The sequence below is a fragment of the Camellia sinensis genome, chromosome 4 (genome assembly GCF_055761805.1).
Source record: "Camellia sinensis isolate YWXY chromosome 4, ASM5576180v1, whole genome shotgun sequence".
Taxonomy (NCBI): Eukaryota; Viridiplantae; Streptophyta; class Magnoliopsida; order Ericales; family Theaceae; genus Camellia; species Camellia sinensis.
Window position 1 is genome coordinate 26179268 of NC_138964.1, and position 22219 is coordinate 26201486.

A 22219-nucleotide genomic window follows, 5' to 3' on the forward strand; every position below is an offset into this window, starting at 1 on the left:
ACGTTGGAACTTAGATGTCAGCATTTAGACAATTGAAATGTCGAAAGATAGATGTAAATTTCCAACTACTCAATCAATGCCACAAAAACAACAAATCTGGGATGCAGAGACGAGGTGATAAGGATGCAATCCGTTAAACCAGTCCAATAGAAACACGTGTATAGCAGCGTTTAGGTCGGTTTGGTTTCCGCCTGTTGTTTAGTTTTAAAACCATTGACCAACTATGAAATTGAAATTTTGTAAATTTGTAAACTGCAGCCGACCGAAAGTTGGTTGCAGTAGTCTCTTTTCCAAGGTTATCAACAACATTTGACCCATATCTGGCTTGTAATTTTAGGCATATGAGAGGAAAGACCACCTTTGGACTATCCCAAAATAGGTCTCATTTGGTCCGAAAAAAATGATTCCATGATGTCCAGCGACTGGACTAGGCCCAAAGCCTTTTGAGGCTTAGGCCTAATCACCTCTAATTCCACAACATAATTGGTGGTCTTGGAGTGACACAAATCATGGGCACTAACTCCTAAAGTCCCCTAGCTAGGCCCTCCCCGTTCACAATGGGGTTTGGTCGGTGATTCGGTTGTTCGAACACCTGACCAAAATCTGTTCGAGCCATCTCTTGAAATCGCATGCCTTGTATTGTTATATGATTGTCACTCCGGTGACTCTGGTTCTGTTTTGTTTGTGGATATGGTTGTATGTTAGGTATAATATCTTATTTATATATATTTAAAATGAATTTCTGTTATCATAGACAAACATGAGTAACTTATTTGTTTTATGAAAACATATTTATATTTGATTATTTTGGTCTAAATGCCTATCCATGGAGATTTTTTTGACTCTTATGTTCATTCTGCAGTATGCTCATAGTTAGATCAAAATTAGTTGCACTAATCACTAGTTCATATATATTCAAAAATTAAAAAATCAAAAGTAAATATAAGTACAAATTAGAATTAAACATCAAGAATATAGGCGAAGAAGCCGATAAACCATTAAACGTGAAACTATTGAATTGTTCGAAACTAACACCTAGAAAGATGACGTGCAAAAATTAACAGGATAACAAATATTAGACTTATTAAATGTGAAACTATTGAAACATGCTATCTGCGCTTTAAGCCTAAATTAAGTCGTCTCGGCTAAATCATTCTTGCCATAATAATATCTTACTTTCTCAAAAGTACGGTGAATTGTCGTAGTAGTATTTGAGGTTCGTTCTAGCATCCAATCTCTGGCTCTCGCAGCCAAAAAATTCGTCACCTGGTATCCCTCCCTAGACATGTAATCAAACATGTAATTGTTGAACTCTTTAGGAGGTAATTTTCTGTAGGTACAAAAATGCATTAGTGTAAAAGAAAAAAAAATCATTTGAATGATTTATAAATAAAAATAAATAAAGCAATAATTCATGCTTGTAGAAATCGTAATATTCTACTGGTAATTCGCCGCCTTTAATAGTTTTCACAATGAATGAGTTATTCAATTGTTTTAATATCTACGTGAACACATATTGTCGAGGTAGAAGGAGGCTACATTCGGCAGCTTTTAGCTCAACTTCATATTTGTCGTGTACAAGTCTGAGCCGTATAGGTTGTATAGCTTTAATCGTACTCAAATGATCTTGGAAAACAACCCACTGAAGCATAAACAATCCCATTTGTCTTAATGAATGATATATCTGAGTTGATTTTAATCCAATTCATGGAAGGAGGAATCCAAATATCCCTACTAATTGGTTGTTCTAAAAGCTTAATTTTTTGAATTTTAATTAACTCCTCGAAATGGCCGTACTCATGCGGACTTGGACTCGAAATATGTCCATATACTTATATATGGAAGTGTGTATGGGCTGTGTCAATTTCGATTGTAATCTGTATAAAGTACGGAGGTGGGGTAAATGCTTTTCTTTGAATTGGGTTCACAAACTAATCTCAAATGGGTTGACATACAATAATCCCCATTTCTAACCAAAAAAAAAAACTAATCAAAGGTCTTATATAAAAAGGTTTCGTTTTGAAACCTACAAAATTAAAAAAATAATACTAACAATTTTTAAGAAGATATATACATAACAAGGACAATAACACTTATTATGAATTGCTGAACTCCTTTGGAGGTAATTTCTTGTAGGTATAAAAATGCATTAATGTAAAGAAAAAAAAAATCATTTGAACGATTTATAAGTAACAATAAATAAAGCAATAATTTATACATGTAGAGATCATAATATTCTACTGGTAATTCGCCACCTTTAATAGTATTAACAATGAATGAGTTATCTAATTGTATTAATATATGTGTGAACCCATATTGTTGAGCTAGAAGGAGGCCACATTCGGCAGCTTTTAGCTCAACTTCGTATTTGTCGCGTACAACTCTGAGCCATATAGCTTGTATAGTTTTAATCGTACCCAAATAATCTTGAAAAATTATCCCGTTGAAGCATAAACAGTCTCACCTGTTTTAATGAATAATATATCTGAGTTGATTTTAATCTAATCCATGGAAGGAGAAATCCAAATAACGTTACCAATTGGTTGTTCTAAGAGCCGACTATTAATTATACTCGACACAATAATTTTTTAAATTTTAATAAACTCCTTGAAATGGCCGTACTCATGCGGATAAAAATTCGAAAATATGTCCATCTACTTATATACGGAAATGTATATGGGCAGTGTCAATTTCGATTGTAATATGCATAAAATACGGAGGTGGGGTAAATGTTTTTTTTTAAATTGGGTTCTCAAACTATTCTCACATGGGGTTGACATACAATAATTCCTATTTCTAACTAAAAAACTAATCACAAGTCTAATACAAAAAGGTTCCATTTTGAAACCTACAAAATTAAAAAAATAATATAAACAATTTTTAAGAATATATATACATAACAAAGATAATAACATTTATTAGTACATGAATACTTTTCACTTATTGTATCACCCCTCTTGCATGACATGAATCAGTTAGTAAGTGAAGAGAAGTATTCATATAGTGATGGTTATTAACTTTGTTATGTATATATCTTCTTAAAAATTGATTGTTGTATTTTATTAATTCCGCAGGTTTCAAAATAGTTCTTTTTCGTATGAGACTTGTGATTAGTTTTTTAGTTAGAAATATGGGTTATTGTATATCGATTCCATTTGAGATTAGTTTGAGAATCCAATTCGAAAAAAAGCATTTACTACATCTTCGTACCTTATACGGATTATAATCAAAATTGAAAAGATCCATATACATTTCCGTGAATGAGTATATGGACATATTTTGAAATTGGGTCCGTATCAGTGTGGCTATTTCGAGGATTTTATTAAAGTTCAGACAATTTGTGTCTTGTATGATTAATAATCTACACTTGGAACAACCAATTGGTTGGCTTATTTGGGTTCCTCTCTGATGGATTAGAATGAAATCAACTCAGATGCATCATTCATTTGGACAGGTGGGACTGTCTATGGTTCAACGGGGTTGTTTTCTAAGATAATTTGGGTACGATTAAAACTATACATGTTATACGGCTCAAAGGTGTATGCGACAGCTACGAAGCTGAGTCAAGTTGCCGAATGTAGCCTCCTGGCTCGACAATATGGGTTCACGTAAATGTCAAAACAATTAGATGACTCATTCATTATTAAAGCTATCAAAGGCGACAAATTAGTTGTGGAATATCACGATCTCTACATGTATGAATTATTTTCTCATATATTGTTATTTAGAAGTCCTGCAAATAAATTTTTTTCTTTACTCTAATGCATTTTTGTACCTATAAGAGATTACCTGTTAAAGAGTTTAAGAATTAGATGTTTGATGTCGATGACTACTGTGGCAATTTTAAAGAGTTTAAGAATTAGATGTTTGATGTCGATGACTACTGTGGCAATTTGCCGTGCTTTGAAGAAGTAAAGAGACTATTATGGCATAAATGATTTGGTCGAGACGACTTATTTTAGGCTTAAAGCGCATATAGTAGGTTTCAATAGTTTCACATTTAATAAGTTTAGTATTGGCTATCTTGTTAATTTTTGCATGCTGTTTTTCTAGATGCTAGTTTGGGACAATTCAATAGTTTCACATTTAACGGTTTATCGGGTTCTTCACTTATATGTTTATATGTATTTTAAAAGAATTTCGGTTATTATAGATGAACATGAGTAACTTATTTGTTTGACGAAGACATTTATATTTGATCGTTTTTCGCCTAAATGCCTATCCATGGAGATTTTTTAACTCTTATGCTCTCGGTATAAGTACTCACTCTGCAGTATGCTCATAGTCAGATCAAAATTAGTTTCTCTAACTACCAATTCGTATATATTCAAAAATTAAAAAACAAAAGTTAAGATAAGTACAAACTAGAATTAAACATCAAGAAAATAGGCGAAGAAGCCGATAAACCGTTTAACGTGAAACTATTGAATTGTCCCAAACTAGCATCTTAGAAATATGACATGCAAAAATCAACAAGATAGCAAATATAAGAATTATTAAATGTGAAACTATTCAAACTTGCTATCTGCGCTTTATGCCTAAACTAAGTCATCTTGGCCAAATTATTCTTGCCATATTAGTCTCACTTTCTCAAAAGTACGTTGAATTGCCGTAGTAGTCTTCAAGGTTAGTTCTAGCATCCAATCTCTGACTCTCGTAGCCAAAAAATTCATGTCCTAGTATCCCTCTCTAGGGATGTAATCAAACATGTAATTGTTGAACTCTTTTGGAGGTAATTTCCTGTAAATATAAAAATGCATTAGTGTAAAGAAAAAAAAAAAAATCATTTGAACGATTTATAAGTAATAATAAATAAAGCAATAATTCATATATGTTGAGATCGTAATATTCTACCGGTAATTTGCCATCTTTAATAGCTTTAACAATGAATGAGTTTTCCAATTGTATTAATATCTACGTGAACCCATATTATCGAGCTAGAAGGAGGCCACATTCGGCAGCTTTTAGCTCAGCTTCGTATTTGTCGCGTACAACTCTGAGCCGTATAGCTTGTATAGTTTTAATCGTATCCAAATGATCTTGGAAAACTACCCCGTTGAAGCATAAACAGTCTCATCTGTCTTAATGAATGATATGCCTGAGTTGATTTTAATCGAATCTATGGAAGGAGTAATCTAAAGAACGCTACCAATTGGTTGTTCTAAGAGCTGAGTACTAATTATACTCGACACCCTATTTTTATGAATTTTAATAAACTCCTCGAAATGGCCGTACTCACGCGAATTAAAATTCGAAAATATGTCCATATACTTATATATAGAAATGTATATGGGCGGTGTTAATTTCGATTGTAATTTGTATAAAATACGGAGGTGGGGTAAATGTTTTTCTTTGAATTGGGTTCTCAAACTAATCTCAAATGGGGTTGACATACAATAATCCTTATTTCTAATTAAAAAACTAATCACAGGTCTTTTACAAAAAGGTTCCATTTTGAAACCTACAAAATTAAAAAAATAATACTAACAATTTTCAATAAGATACATACATAACAAAGATAATAACATTTATTATTATATGAATACTCTTTACTTCTTGTATCACCCCTCTTGAATGACATGAATCAGTTTGTAAGTGAAGAGAAGTATTCATATAGTGATAGTTATTAACTTTGTTATGTATATATCTTCTTAAAAATTGATTGTTGTATTTTATTAATTTCGCAGGTTTCAAAATAGTTCTTTTTCGTATGAGACTTGTGATTAGTTTTTTAGTTAGAAATATGAGTTATTGTATATCGATTCCATTTGAGATTAGTTTGAGAACCCAATTCGAAGAAAAACATTTACGACATCTTCGTACCTTATACGGATTATAATCGAAATTGAAAAGAACCATATACATTTTCGTGAATGAGTATATGGACGTATTTTTGAAATTGGGTCCGTATCAGTGTGGCTATTTCGAGGATTTTATTAAAGTTCAGACAATTAGTGTCTTGTATGATTAATAATCTATACTTGGAACAACCAATTGGTTGGCTTATTTGGGTTCATCCTCCGATGGATTGGAATGAAATCAACTCAGGTGCATCATTCATTTGGACATGTGGGATTGTTTATGGTTCAACGGGGTTGTTTTCTGAGATCATTTGGGTACGATTAAAGCTATACGTGTTATACGGCTCAAAGGTGTATGTGACAACTACGAAGCTGAGTCAAAAGTTGTCGAATGTAGCCTCCTTCTAGCTCGACAATATGGATTCATGTAGGTGTTAATACAATTGTATGACTCATTCATTATGAAAGTTATCAAAAGCAGCAAATTAGTCGTGGAATTTTACGATCTCTGCATGTATGAATTATTTCCTCATATATTGTCATTTAGAAGTCTTGCAAATAAATTTTTTTCTTTACTCTAATGCATTTTTGTACCTATTAAGAGATTACCCGTTAAAGAGTTCAAGAATTAGATGTTTGATTACATCTTAGAGAGGAAAACTAGACTGGATTTTTTGGCAATAAGAGTTAGAGATTAGATGCTAGAACCAATGTCAACGACTATCGTGGCAATTTGCCATGCTTTGAGTAAGTAAAGTGACTATTATGGCAAAAATGATTTGGTTGAGACGACTTGTTTTAGGCTTAAAGCGCATATAGTAGGTTTCAATAGTTTCACATTTAATAAAAATAGTATTTGCTATCCTGTTAATTTTTGCACGTGTCTTTCTAAATGCTAGTTTGGGACAATTCAATAGTTTCACTTTCAACAGTTTATCCGATTCTTCGTCTATCTTCTTGATGTTTAATTCTAATTTAGACTTATCTTAACTATTTTGGTTTTTCAATTTTTGAATATATATGAACTGGTGATTAGTGTAACAAATTTTGATCTGACTATAAGCATATTGTAGAGTGAGAAGTATTATATTGAGAGCATAACGGGTTGAAAATCTCCATGGATAGGCATTGAGGCCAAAATGATCAAATATGAAATTGTTTTCATCAAACAAACAAGTTACTCATGTTCGTCTCTGATATAAAAAGTTAATATAAATACAATATTATATCTAATATATAACCATATCCACGGGCAAAAATTCAAGTTACTATGTCATTGAATGGCTAGTTAACTCTTGGGGGTACCTTCTTTTTTTTTATTGTTATTTTTTTTGTTTGGTGTAGGGGTGCAACTTGGGCGGGTTCGGTCCGGTTGGGGTTTGGCCTGAGCCTAGTCCGAATTGTGTTTGGCAGTGCCCAAGCCCGACCATCAACCCGAGCATGGCTGCCGAAGCCCGGACCAAGCTTTATAATTTGAACTCGGGTTAAGTCCAAATTGCCCGAAATTCACAAGTCCATTAGTTAGAAACTTTCAAATTTGGTACATAAATGCTAGACATGCTATAATCAATAGATTTCAAATCTGGTGCATAAATGCTAGACCAGCCACAAACACTGGTACATATAAAACTTCAACAGATTTGAAAGTTTCTTCAATTGCAATTAATTAATAAACTTCAACAGATTTAATTAATTGCAATTGAAATGAGTTTGAGAGAGAGATAAGGTAGGGTTTTCTTTTTAGATTTAATCTAATGGTCCAAATAAAAGATGTTAATCCAAGGGTGAAAGATCAGCCAAAAATAATAAATAAATAAATAAATAAGGATAGCTATTTAATTTAATTTATATATATATTATATAATTTATATAATAGGCCTGTTTGGTAGAGCTTATAAGCTGCTTATTTCAGCTTTTAGCTTAATTTAAGCTAAAATATTGTGTTTGGTGCAGCTTAAGTTAACCAGCTTATAGCTTAAATCAAGCTATTTCTTAGCTTATCTCAAAAGCTGGTCAGGGAATGCTTAAATTTTTGACTTAAGCGCGTAGCCGGTGTGGGGGGGCTAAAATTACTTAAATGCCCTCGTCAATACCCAAATATTAGTATTAATTAAAAAATAAAAAAATTGTATATTTCTAAAGAAAAAGAAAAAAATCAATATTAATTGATAAATAAATATTAATTGGTATTAATTGTTAATAAATTCATATTATATATTTTTATATTAATTAAAAAATAAAAAATTGTATATTTCTGAAGAAAAAGAAAAAAATCAATATTAATTGGTATTAATTATTAATAAATTAATATTGTATACTTCTGTAATAAATTAATTATTAATTGATACTAATTAATAACAATTGTTGATTATTAATATTAATTGATACTAATAAAAATTAAATATTAATATTAATTTATACTAAATAATTTTAATATTAATTGAGACTAATTAAGCCATTAATTGATACTAATTAATAATTTTAGTATTAATTGATACTAATTAAGCAATTAATTGATACTAATTGATTTATAATGGAAAATAATTGTGATAATAATACTTTCATTACATTTTTAGCAAATGTATCAATTTTTATATTAATTGATACTAATTAATACTAATTATATTAACTTTTATTAATGATATATTTTTTTTAAAAATGAAAACTGATAAAAATGACAAAATAATCATTTTTATATCATATAAAGACAGAAAGGACAATTATACAGTAAAGAACTATTTTACAACTTATTAACCAAGCATTACTTTGCTGTTTAAATCCATAATCTCACAGTTGCACCAAATAGGTTAATTGCTTATGTTCACAGCTATAAGTCATAATCTGTTAAGTTATAATCTATAATCACTTTTTCACAGCTCTACCAAACGGGGCCAACATATTAAATGCAATTCGGGTTCGGATTGCTTGGGTTAGCCATTGATTCTGCCCAGGCCTGGCCCGGCCCGAATTACAATTCGGGCATCAAAAATCTGCCCAGGCCCGTCCAAATTACAAGATATTGTTGTCCAACCCCTAAAAAAACTCGGGTTGGGCATGGGTTGCTCGGGTTGAGCCCGCCCAAGTTGCACCCTTAGTTTGGTGTTGCTGGGTGTTTTGTTACTTGGATGCTTTGTGCCAAGACAGCCAGCTTTTTTCGCCTTCTATTTTTCCTTGTTAAGGCCTGTAGTGGGAAGATAGAGAAAGAGAAGCGTGAAGTGACAAGATAAGTTAATGACCTACAATGTAGGACAAGATGAGGTTAAGTGCTCCTACTAGTAGTGAAACCAAGCCTAATAAATGGCCACTGAAAAATAGGCTTTGGGTGGGTGACATTGGTTTTTGAAGGGTGGATAGGTGGTAAATTATGGGGATTTAAGGGTTCCAAAAATTGCAACAAAAGGTAGTGATTCAAGATTGAAGACACAAAATTTTGGGGTTGTTCTTACCCCTTTCAATTCTTTATCTTAAATTTCCTTTTTTTTATACGTAAACAATTTTATAAACCGAGGCCCCCATGGGAATGCTTCTTGTGTATGAAAAGATGTCACTGCCAAAAGGCACTTTACACGCCCTTGCATATCCAAAAGCTCTACAAATTCTATACTTGGTCTAGACCTATGGTGTACATGTTCTTGGATATGGGTGTCAGTTGTGGGCGTGGGTCTGGGCTTTGGTCTTGAAAAGCTTCTAGGGTTAGTGTTGTAAGAAGTAAAATAAAGATTTGTGTTTGTGAAAAGGAAAAGGGTGGATTTGAATTGATTTCTATGACTTTCAGATTGCATCATTTCTGATAGAGTGCAATGAAAGGGACTGAATAACACTGATTTATGGATTTTTAAGATTAAATTAGTAGCTAATAGGTATGGGAATAGGTTGGGGATGGTTTGTACTTGATAAACTAGGGTTTAGTTTTTGAGGGAGGTGAACAGTAACACGCAAAGATGAAGAGATAGGAGAAGGAAAGTGGCACTTTACCCTCATAACGGTCATGAAAATTTATATAAAATCCAATTTAGTTTCTCACAAGAGGTGTTCAATTGCAAGTGTGAGCCACATATCCCAAACCCTAATCCAAGTGTGAAGTGTCCGAAACGGAAATTTGATATATTTTTAAGAATCCATGTAACATTGGCCAACAGATCCCAAATATACAAAATACTAGAAATAAGGTAGATCAATATAACGGGCAAAGACAAGGAATATTCGGTACTATCAAATTGTCTTATGTTTCCTATCCTGCTAACTAAATATGCCACATCAAGCCTAGATGGATAATAATCCAATTATTTCTCTTCCCCACCCTTTTCCCTCTTCAACAACCAAGGCATTAGAGTTGCCAGGAACACCCAAGCCACACTAAACGAAGAGAGGGCCAAAGTTTAAAACTCCTCAGCCACTGAACAATAGTTGAGTATCTCTTGCACATGTAGTCCAGTCACAGTTAATTTATTAGATAAGTTTTCATTTACTAGAGAGGAGATTGCAATTTGAGAGATCTAAAAAACATTTAATTAGATAAGTGAGATCTAAATTACGTTGGAACTTGGAAGTCAGCATTTAGACAATTGAAATGTCGAAAGATAAATGTAAATTTCCTACTACTAAAATCAATGTCCCAAAAATAAATAGTCTGGGATGCAGAGACGAGGTGATAAGGATGCAATCTGTTAAACCAGTCCAATAGAAACACGTGTATGGCAGCGTTTAGGCAAAGATGCCGATAAACCGTTAAACGTGAAACTAGTGACTTGTACCAAACTAGCACCTAGAAAGACGACGTGCAAAAATTTACAGTATAGCAATTATTAGACTTATTAAATGTGAAACTCTTGAAACTTGCTATCTGCGCTTTAAGCCTAAAGTAAGTCATCTCGGTCAAATCATTCCTGCCATAATAGTCTCACTTTCTCAAAAGCACGGTGAATTGCCGTAGTAGTCTTCGAGGTTAGTTCTAGCATGCAATCTCTGGCTCTCGTTGCTAAAAAATTCACAACTTGGTATCCCTTTGTAGAGATGTAATCAAACATGTAATTGTTGAACTTTTTAGGAGTTAATTTCCTGTAGGTACAAAAATGCATTTGTGTAAAGAAAAAAAAATTCATTTGAACGACTTCTAAATAAAATAAATAAAGCAATAATTAATACATGTAGAGATCGTAATATTTCACTGGTAATTCGCCGCCTTTAATAGCTTTAACAATGAATGAGTTATTCAATTGTATTAATATCTACATGAACCTATATTGTTGAGTTAGAAAGAGGCTACATTCGGTAGCTTTTAGCTTAGCTTCGTATCTGTCGTGTACAACTGTGAGCTGTATAACTTGTAGAGTTTTAATCGTACCCAAATGGTCTCGTAAAACAACCCCGCACTGAAGCATAAACTGTCCCATCTGTCTTAATAAATGATATATCTGAGTTGATTTTAATCCAATCAATGGAAGGAAGAATCCAAATAACCATACCAATTGGTTGTTCTAAAAGCAGAGTATTAATCATACTCGAAACCCTGATTTTTTGAATTTTAATAAACTCATGCGGACCCTAATTCGAAAATATGTCAATATATACGAAAATCTATATGGGTTGTGTCAATTTCGATTGTAATTTGTATGAAGTACGGAGGTGGAGTAAATGTTTTTCTTCGAATTGGGTTCTCAAACTAATCTCAAATGCGGTTGACATAAAATAATCTCTATTTTTAACTAAAAAACTAATCACATGTCTTATACAAAAAGGTTTCATTTTGAAACCTACAAAGTTAAAAATATAATACTAACAATTTTCAAGAAGATATATACATAACAAAGACAATAACACTTATTATTATATGAATACTCCTCCTCACTTAGTGGATTATCTCTTTTCAATGACATGAATCAGTTAGTAAGTGAAGAGGAGTATATTCATATAATGATAGTTATTATCTTTGTTATGTATATATCTTTTTAAAAATTGATTGTAGTAAAAAACAACGCCCAATAAGTACACATTAATGTGTGTTTGGGAGGGGAAAGATTCAGTACACACCTAACCTTTGGCATAATGCGTAAAGTGGTGGTCCCAAGACTTGAACCCATAACCTCAAGGTTATTAGGCCAAGTCTTAACCATTAAACCAATGGTCACCCCTTAAAAATTGATTGTAGTATTTTATTAATTCCGCAGGTTTCAAAATGGTTCTTTTTTGTGTAAGAACTGTGATTGATTTTTTAATTAGAGATATAGATTATTGTATATCGCTCCCATTTAACATTAGTTTGAGAATCCAATTCAAAGAAAAGCATTTACCACATCTTCGTACTTTATACGGATTATAATCGAAATATAAAATCACCATATACATTATATGGACATATTTTTGAAATTGGGTCCGCATCAGTATGGCTATTTCGAGGAATTTATTATAGTGTAGACAATTAGTGTGTCGAGTAAGATTAATATTCTACCCTCGGAACAACCAATTGGTAGGTTTGTTTGGGTTCCTCCTCCCATGGATTGGAATAAAATCAGTTCAGATAGATCATTCATTAGGATAGGTGGGACTGTTTATGGTTTAGTGGGGTTGTTTTCCAAGATCATTTCGGTATAATTAAAGCTATACATGTTATACGGCTCAGAGATGTAGGTGACAGCTACAAAGTTGAGTTAAAAGCTGCCGAATGTAGCCTCCTTTTAGCTTTGACAATATGGGTTCACGTAGATGTTAACACAATTAGATGACTCATTCATTATTAAAGCTATCAAAGGCGGCAAATTAACGTGGAATATTACGATCTCTACATGTATGAATTATTTCTTTATATATATTTTTTTAGGAGTCCTGCAAATAAATTTTTTTTCTTTGCACTAATGCATTTTTTTACCTAACCCCTTAAAGAGTTCAAGAATTAGATGTTTGATTACATTTTAGGAGGGAAAAATAGGTTGTGATTTTTTTTGGCAATGAGAGCTAGAGATTGGATACTAGAACCAACGTCGAAGACTACTGCGGCAATTCGCCGTACTTTGAGGAAGTAAAAAGTTTATTATGGCAAAAATGATTTGGTTGAGACGATTTATTTTAGGCTTAAAGCACATGTAGCAGGTTTCAATAGTTTCACATTTATTAAGTCTAATATTTGCTATCCTGTTAATTTTTGCATGCTATCTTTCTCGGTGCTAGTTTGGGATAATTCAATAGTGACGGTTTGTCGGGTTCTTTTCCTATCTTCTTGATGTTTAATTCTAGTTTTTACTTATCTTTTAACTTTTTTGGTTTTTTAATTTTTGAATATATATGAACTGGTGATTAGTGTAACAAATTCTGATATGACTGTAAGCATATTGCAGAGTGAGAAGTATTATACCAAGAGCATAAGGGGTAGAAAATCTCCATGGATAGGCATTGAGGCCAAAATGATCAAATATTAATATGCTTTCATCAAATAAACAAGTTACTCATGTTCGTCTCTGAGAACAAAAATCCATTTTAAAATACATATAAATACGATATCATATCTAACATATAACCATATCCACGGGAAATTCAAGATACTTTTGTCATTGAATGGCTAGTTAACTCTTGGGAGTACCCTTTTTTTTTTACAGGTTCATTTCCTATGATTCCCCTACCGAGTACATAAAGACTCAATTAGGTGATTTATTGAGTTCTACTTGAAACTTTCTTTTGCTTCATAAGTAATTATAACGAGAGAAAAATGGTATGCGAGTTTCTGACATGTTTTTTTATAAAAGATACGTTGTCTCAGTCATGGTGTCCTTGCTTGTCCATGCTGCAGCAAACAGATGTGTTTTCCCCCCCAAAGGTTAGAGAATATTTGTTACGTTTTTTACAGTTATTTTTATTGTTTCGTGTTGCTGGGTGGTTATTTTGTTACTTGGATGCTTTGTGCCTTAACAGCCAGCTTTTTTTGCCTTCTATTTTTCCTTGCAAGGCATGTAGTGGGAAGACAGAGAAAGGGAAGCGTGTAGTAACAAAATAAGTTAATAACCTACAATGTAGGACAAGATGAGGTTAACTGCTCCTACTAGTAGTGAACCCAAGCCTAATAAATGGCAACTGAAAAATGGGCTTTGGGTGGGTGACATTGGTTTTTGAAGGGTGGATGTGTGGTAAATAATGGGGATTTAAGGGTTCCAAAAATTGCAACAAAGGGTAGTGATTTGAGATTGAAGACAAAATTTTGAGGTTGTTCTCACACCCTTCAATTCTTTATCTTAAATTTCCTTTTTTTGATAATTAAACAATTTTATAAACCGAGGCCCCCATGGGCATGCTTCTTGTGTATGACAAGATGCCACTGCCGAAAGGCACTTTACACGCCCTTGCATATCCAAAAGCTCTACAAATTCGATGCTTGGTCTAGACCTGTGGTGTACATGTTCTTGAATATGGGTGTCAGATGTGGGCGTGGGTCTGGGCTTTGGTCTTGAAAAGCTTCTAGGGTTAGTGTTGTAAGAGGGAAAAGAAAGATTTGTGTTTGTGAAAAGGAAGAGGGTGGAATTGAATTGATTTCTATAACCTGCAGATTGCATCATTTCTGAAAGCGTGCAATTAATGGGACTGGATAACACTGATTTATGGATTTTAAGATTAAATTAGTAGCTAATAGGTATGGGAATAGGTTGGGGATGGTTTGTACTTGATCAACTAGGGTTTAGTTTTTGAGGGAGGTGACCAGTAACACGCAAAGATGAAGAGATAGGAGAAGGAAAGTGGCACTTCACCCTCATAACGGTCATGAAAATTTATATAAAATCCAATTTAGTTTCTCACAAGAAGTGTTCAATTGCAAGTGTGAGACACATATACCAAACCCTAATCCAAGTGTAAGTGTCCGAAACGGATATTTGATATATTTTTAAGAATCCATGTAACATTGGCCAACAGATCCCAAATATACAAAATACTAGAAATAAGGTATAGAAATAAGGTACATCAATATAACGGGCAAAGACAAGGAATATTCAGTATCAAATTGTCTTATGTTTCCTATCCTGCTAACTAAATAGGGCACAACAAGCCTAGATGGATAATAATCCAATTATTTCTCTTCCCACCCTTTTCCCTCTTCAACAACCAAGGCACTAGAGTTGCCAGGAACACCCAAGCGACACTATAAACCAAGAGAGGGCCAAAGTTTAAAGCTCCTCAGCCATCGAACAATAGCTGAGTATCTCTTGCACATGTAATTCATTCACTGATAATTTATTAGATAAGTTTTTATTTACTAGAGAGAAGAGATTGGAATTTGAGAGATCTAAACAACATTTAATTAGATAAGTGAGATCTAAATTACGTTGGAACTTGGAAGTTAGCATTTAGACAGTTGAAATGTTGAAAGGTAAATGTAAATTTCCAACTACTCAATCAATGCCACAAAAATAAAAATTCTGGGATGTAGAGACGAGGTGATAAGGATGCAATCTGTTAAACCAGTCCAATAGAAACACGTGTAGTTTAGTTTAGTTCGGTTCGGTTTCCGCTTGTTTAGTTTTAAAACCATTGACCAACTATGAAATTGTAATTTTGTAAATTTGTAAACTGCAGTCGACCGGAAGTTGGTTGCAATCGTCTCCTTTTCCAAGGTTATCAACAACATTTGACCATATGTGGCTTGTAATTTTAGGCATATGAGAGGAAGAACCACCTTTGGACTGTCCCAAAATCGGTGTCATTTGGTCTGAAAAAATGATTCCACGAGGTCCAGGGACTGACCAAGCCCAAAGCCTTTGAGGCTTAACTTAGGCCTAATCACCTCTAATTCCACAAAATAATTGGTCTTCTTGGAGTGACACAAATCATGGGCACTAACTCCTAAAGTCCCCTAGCCAGGTCCCTCCTTGTTCACAATGGGGTTTGGTCGGGTGATTCCGTTGTCCGAACACCCGAACAAAATCCGCACCAGCCATCTCTTGAAATTGCATCCCTTGTATTGTTATATGATTGTCACTCTGGTGACTCTTGTTCTGTTTTGTTCGTGGTTATGGTTATATGTTAGGTATAATAATGTATTTATATGTTCTGTTTTGTCCGTGGATATGGTTATATGTTAGGTATAATATTGCATTTATTGGTATTTTAAAATGAATTTCTGTTATCATAGACGAACATAGTAACTTATTTGTTTTGTATTTTATCATTTTGGCCTAAATGTCTATTCATGGAGATTTTCTAACTCTTATGCTCTCGGTATAATATTACTCAATCTGCTGTATGCTCATAGTCAGATCAAAATTAGTTGCACTAATCAACAGTCTATATATATTCAAAAACTAAAAAACCAAAAGTTTAGTTAAGTACAAACTAGAATTAAACATCAAGAAGATGAGCAAAGATGCCGATAAACCGTTAAACGTGAAACTGTTGAATTGTCCTAAACTAGCACCTAGAAAGACAATGTGCAGAAATTAACAGGATAGCAACTATTAGGCATATTAAATGTGAAACTATTGAAATTTGCTATCTGTGCTTTAAGCCTAAAGTAAGTCATTTCGGTCAAATCATTTTTGCCATAATAGTCTCACTTTCTCAAAAGCACGGTGAATTGCTGTAGTAGTCTTCAAGGTTAGTTCTAGCATCCAATCTCGGGCTCTCGCAGCTAAAAAATTCACAACCTGGTATCCCTCTTTGGGGATGTAATCGAACATTTAAGTGTTGAACTCTTTAGGAATTAATTTCTTGTAGGTACAAATGCGTTAGTGTGAAGAAAAAAAAAAATTCATGTGAACAACTTCTAAATAAAATAAATAAAGCAATAATTAATACATGTAGAGATCGTAATATTTCATTGGTAATTCGCTGCCTTTAATAGCTTTAACAATGAATGAGTTATCCAATTGTATTAATAGCTACGTGAACACATATTGTCGAGCTAGAAGAAGGCTACATTTAGTAGCTTTTAGCTCAGTTTCGTATCTGTCGCGTACAACTCTGAGCTATATAGTGTGTATAGCTTTCATCGTACCCAAATGATCTTGCAAAACAACCCCGTTGAAGCTTAATGAACGATATATCTGAGATGATTGTTATCCAATCCATGGAAGGAGGAATCCAAATGACCCTAGAATTGGTTGTTCTAGGAGCAGAGTATTAATTATACTCGAAACCCTAATTTTTTGAATTTTAATTAACTCTTCGTTTTTGAATTTTAATAAACTCTTCGAAATGGCCGTACTCATGCGGACCCAAATTCGAAAATATGTCCTTATATACGAAAATATGTGGGCTATGTCAATTTTGATTGTAATTTGTATAAAATACGGAGGTGGGGTAAATGTTTTTCTTCAAATTGGGTTATCAAACTAACCTCAAATGGGGTTGACATACAATAATCGTTATTTCTAACTAAAAAACTAATCACAGGTCTAATACAAAAAGGTTCATTTTGAAACCTATAAAATTAAAAAGATAATACTAACAATTTTCAAGAAGATACATACATAACAAAGATAATAACATTTATTATTATATGAATACTCCTCCTCACTTATTGGATCATCTCTCTTGAATGACATGAATCAGTTGAATCAGTAAGTGACAAGGAGTATTCATATAATGGTAGTTATTAACTTTGTTATGTATATATCTTCTTAAAAATTGATTGTTGTATTTTTTAATTCCGTAGGTTTTCAAAATGGTTCTTTTTCGTATGAGACCTGTGATTAGTTTTTTAGTTAGAAATATGGATTATTGTATATCGATCTCATTTGAGATTAGTTTGAAAACTCAATTCGAAGAAAAGCATTTACCACATCTTCGTACCTTATACGGATTATAATCAAAATTGAAAAGACCCATATACATTTCCGTGAAGGAGTATATGGACCTATTTTTGAAATTGGGTCCGTATCAATATGGTTGTTTCGAGGATTTTATTAAAGTTTAGACAATTAGTGTGTCGAGTATATTAATATTCTACACTTGGAACAACCAATTGGTAGGTTTATTTGGGTTCCTCCTCCCATGTATTGGAATAAAATCAACTCATATGCATCATTCATTAGGATATGTGGGACTGTTTATGGTTCAGCGGTGTTGTTTTCTGCGATTATTTGGGTACGATTAAAACTATACATGTTATACAGATCAGAGGTGTATGCGACAGCTACGAAGCTGAGTTAAAAGTTGCCGAATGTAGCCTTCTTCTGGCTCGATAATATGGGTTCACGTAGATGTTAATACAATTGGATGAAATTATTAAAGCTATTTATGGCGCCAAATTACTCGGGAAATATTACGATTCTACATGTATGAATTATTTCTTTATATATTTTTATTTGAAAGTCCTGCAAATAATTTTTTTTTCTTTGCACTAATGCATTTTAGTACCTATAGGAGATTACCCTTTAAAGTGTTCAAGAATTAGATGTTTGATTACATCTTAGAAAGGAAAACTAGGCTATGAATTTTTTGGCTATGAGAGCTGGATATTGGATGTTAGAACCAACGTCGAAGACTACTGCGGGAATTCGCCATTTGAGGAAGTAAAGAGACTATTATGGCAAAAATGATTTGGTCGAGACGACTTACTTTTGGCTTAAAGTGCATGTAGCAGGTTTCAACAGTTTCACATTTAATAAGTCTAGTATTTGCTATCCTGTTAATTTTTGGGCGCTGTCTTTCTAGGTGCTAGTTTGGGACAATTCAATAGTTTCACATTTAATGGTTTGTTGGGTTCTTCGCCTATCTTCTTTACATTGAATTCTAGTTTGTACTTAATTTTTTGGTTTTTTAATTTTTGAATATATATGAACTGGTGATTGGTGTAACTAATTTTGATCTGAGTATAAGCATATTGCAGGGTGAGAAGTATTATACTAAGAGCATAAGGGGTACACAATCTCCATGGATAGGCATTGAGGCGAAAACGATCAAATGTGAATATGTTTTCATCAAACAAACAAGTTACTCATGTTTGTCTCTAATAACAAAAATTCATTTTAAAATACATATAAATACGATATTATACGTAACGTATAACCATATCTACGGGGAAAACAGTACAAGGGTCATCGAGGTGACAATCATATAACAATACATGGGATGTGATTTCAATTGGTGGCTCGTACATCCTCTAGAGGTGGCTCCCAAAATAGTTTAGCACTTAGTTCCCCAGAACAGGTAGTTCCACACAGCATTTTGTTCCACATGAAGAGCACTTTGTTCCACGTCAAGTGGGATCTTTCTAGAGTAGTAGTAGATGATTATGTATACATGCTTTTGTCTCTTTTTTTCTATCTTGATAAGGTTTCAATGATAGGTGTACTTATAAGATGCTTGAAGATGTCGTTGGTGAACATTATAATGGTGGTTATGATTTTGTTAAACTGTTCTTCGATTTCAAGCGACTTCACCTCAGAAAAACAGAGTTAGTTTTGCCTTACAAACTGTGAATGATTATGACTTATCCTTCTTTTGCTGGGGAACAAATGCAATAGGGGTTATGTATTCATCAATCCTGACTGATCCTGCCCCTGTTATCCCCTTCTATCAGGTTTGTTTGATTAATGTTGGCCTTTTGTTTTATTGTCTCCTCTCTCTCTCTCTCTCTCTCTCTCTTCTTTTGATCGAAAAAGAACAGGAAAAGCTGGGCAGGAAAATGTATTGATTTCAACAGCTCTCTTCTTCCTTCTACAGTTTAATTGAACCTCAACCTGTTCAACTTTTCCTGTTCAACTATTGTTGAAATCAATTCATTTTCACCATCTCTAACTTGAATACCTAGGTCCTTTGCCACGCCTTTAAGGTTTGTTTTGCGTTGCTATAATTGGATTGTTGGATGTAGCTAATAGAGAAGGTTCTTTTTTTTCAGAGGCATTTAAACGAATGCAATGGGTAGAGACTGTAGAAGAAATGCAGCAATTTCTAATGCTAAGATGCAGGGAAAAGCTGCAGTCAAGGCCCACCAGCATGGTCAAACTTGAGGACTGAAGATATGCATGTGATAAGGTATTCTCATTACCTGAGGAAAACATTTTCAAAAATTTTCAACTTATATTTTTGTCGTTTGGGTGAAATGTTATATCATGATTATTGTTAGATTTGTTGGATGTTGTCTATTCGGTTGATTTTGGGACAGTTCCCTTTTTACTTGTTTGCCCGGTGTTTGTACTCTCCTATTATCACTTCTTTGTAAGTGTTGGACTAGGAATCTTATCGATTTGCTATTATGTGGTGATGTGGAGTTTGTGTTGTGTATAGAGGCCCGTGCTTGGTGCGCTAACTCATCTATTTTTATTTCCGTTGAGTTGAGGTGTCGGTTATGGGTCTTGTTGTTTGTCATTGCGAATTGCTGACTTTTGGAAATAGTGTTATTTCACATGGTTGAGTTGCAATTTGCATTGAAATTTGGAGTTTGATTTTTGACACACGTTTCAGTTGAGCGAGTTAAAAAGAGGTTCTTGTAAGCAAAGGAATGTGGCTGTAGTGTCGGTTTGAACAAAAGGGTTTTGGAAGGAAAACAAGATTCTGTGTAGGCTAGCAAAATAAGTTGGGGGTGGCATTAGGGCTGCAAAAGAACTGAATTGTTTTTAAATAGCTCAAGGTCGGTTCATTTAAAGTTTCTTTAAACTTTATTTATTAAGTGAAATAGTTTGAACTCGATTTTAGGCCCGTTTAGTAATTAAGCAGAGCTCAAGTAGACCTACACTTAGCTCGATAAGTCTCGTGAAGATATAAAAAAATAAAAATATTGCTATTATTTTTTTTAATACTATGAAATCAATTTTTATTATTTTATTTTATTTTATTTATTTGTGTTTGGTATTTATGTAAATTTCCATGTTTGATTAATAAAATTTATTATTAATATAAGTATTCTTTTATATTTTGTTCATAATTTATTTTTTTTCAATTTTAATTAGCAAATTAATTTTTAAAAAAAATTTAAACTTGAGTTTTAACTTGTTTTTATAATTGAGTTGGCTCAAGTTGAACTCAAAATTTTTAAATAATTGACGAGCTAAGCATGATGGTGCAACTAATACTTAAGCAAACAAACTCAAAAGGATGAGGGGGCCTATTTTATTTTAATAGTGTAGGGCAACCTGGAAATATGGCTTTACTTGGCGTGGAATTGCATAGAGCTCAAAAACCTAACCTTATAGATTCTTTTTTATTTTATTTTATTTTATTATGAAGGTATTTCGTGCTCTGCTTTAAAGTTGACAATCAGATAAACTTTCACTAGTTACTTGAGAGATTTGAATTCGAGGAATGCAGAATGAAAATAAGCACTAAATCAGTTACAGTAATAAAAAAAATAAAAAAAATGAGCAACAACTGGATCTTGAGAGATCTGGACAGTTTTGGAAACACTATTTGAAAGTATGTATATCTGAGGAATGAAGAAATAGTTGCTATGCATTGAGGAGGCTTCACTGCTTACATTTTACATTTCCTGCTAATAACCCCTATTCTTTTTGTGTGTTATGTTTGGTTTGTCTCTTAACAAGAACTTCAGGTGATCTTTTTCTTCGCATCCAATCCATCTCAATCTTTCATGCTTTTTCATCTTGATTCTTGTGTTATGGCCTGAAAATTCATATTAATCCCTGTTGTGGATATGCTTATAGTCCTTGCATTTTATTGGTGTGGGTATTATGCATGGTGTGGGATCTTTGTTTCGCAATCTGTTTGGGCTTAAATCTAGTGCTCTTCTTGCTTCTGTGATGCCTGACTATCTTGGCCCCTTAAACATCACTTTCTACACATTCATGTTTATACTAACTCTAAATCTTTGTTTGATCTGCTGAAAAAAGGTACTAAGGGTCTTGAAGACTGCAGCGCTCCTTGGATTTTCTTGGATTTTGGTGTTTGCTACATTGCCCGTCATTCCATTCTGCATTATTTTTCTCTGTTGCAAACCTTTGTCAATGGAAGCATTTAGACTAGCTTGTTTTGCTATTGGCGATATCCCTTGGGTGCCTCTGTGCGGTTCGGAGAGTTTTGTGTTTATTTCCTGGTTGTATGCCTTATCTGCTGTTTCGTCTTGGTTGTGAAAGTTGCATCCTAGTTGTGAATACTCCAAACTACACACATTCAAAGACCCTGACTTATAAAAACGAGTGTCAAAATTAGTCTTTAGTAGCAATATATTTTCAAAAATTTTCAACTTATATTTGTCATCAGGGTGCAATGTTATTCTATGATTACTGTTAAGCTTGACTTGGGGTTTGTAGTCTTCTATTGTCGCTTGGGTGTAAGTGTTGGACTGAGAATCTTATCAATTCGCTGTGGTGATATGGAGTTGGTGTTGTGCTTTGGTGCTCGCTTACATATTTTATTTCCATTGGGAATTGTTGACTTTTGGAAGCATAGTTATATTTCCTTTTAACATGGTTGAGTTGCAATTTGCATTAAATTTTGGAGATTGATATGTATCCTATGTTTGTTTAGTCATGAGATTAGAGGTC

The 22219-nt window shown here is 33.4% G+C and overlaps 1 protein-coding gene across 46 annotated transcripts in view; it reads left to right on the forward strand.

The window, feature by feature from the left end:
• The window catches only part of LOC114323679 (uncharacterized), a 35662-nt gene extending 13740 nt beyond the window's left edge, over positions 1 to 21922 (forward strand). For 15 of the 46 annotated variants that reach the window (XR_014366194.1, XR_014366203.1, XR_014366179.1 and 12 more), the window contains 5 exons: positions 13391 to 13437; positions 13538 to 13608; positions 19066 to 19299; positions 19618 to 19754; positions 21566 to 21922. Coding sequence is in view for 11 of the 46 variants with exons in the window: in XM_082924505.1 (XP_082780631.1) it covers positions 13391 to 13437; positions 13535 to 13608; positions 21566 to 21805 (361 nt within the window). In the remaining 35 variants the exon portion in view is untranslated. Of the gene's footprint in view, positions 1 to 13390; positions 13438 to 13531; positions 13609 to 19065; positions 19300 to 19617; positions 19755 to 21565 lie in introns of those variants that run through there. The other 31 variants (XR_014366196.1, XR_014366216.1, XR_014366217.1 and 28 more) reach the window with 10 other exon arrangements.
• The last annotated feature ends 297 nt before the right edge of the window (positions 21923 to 22219 follow it).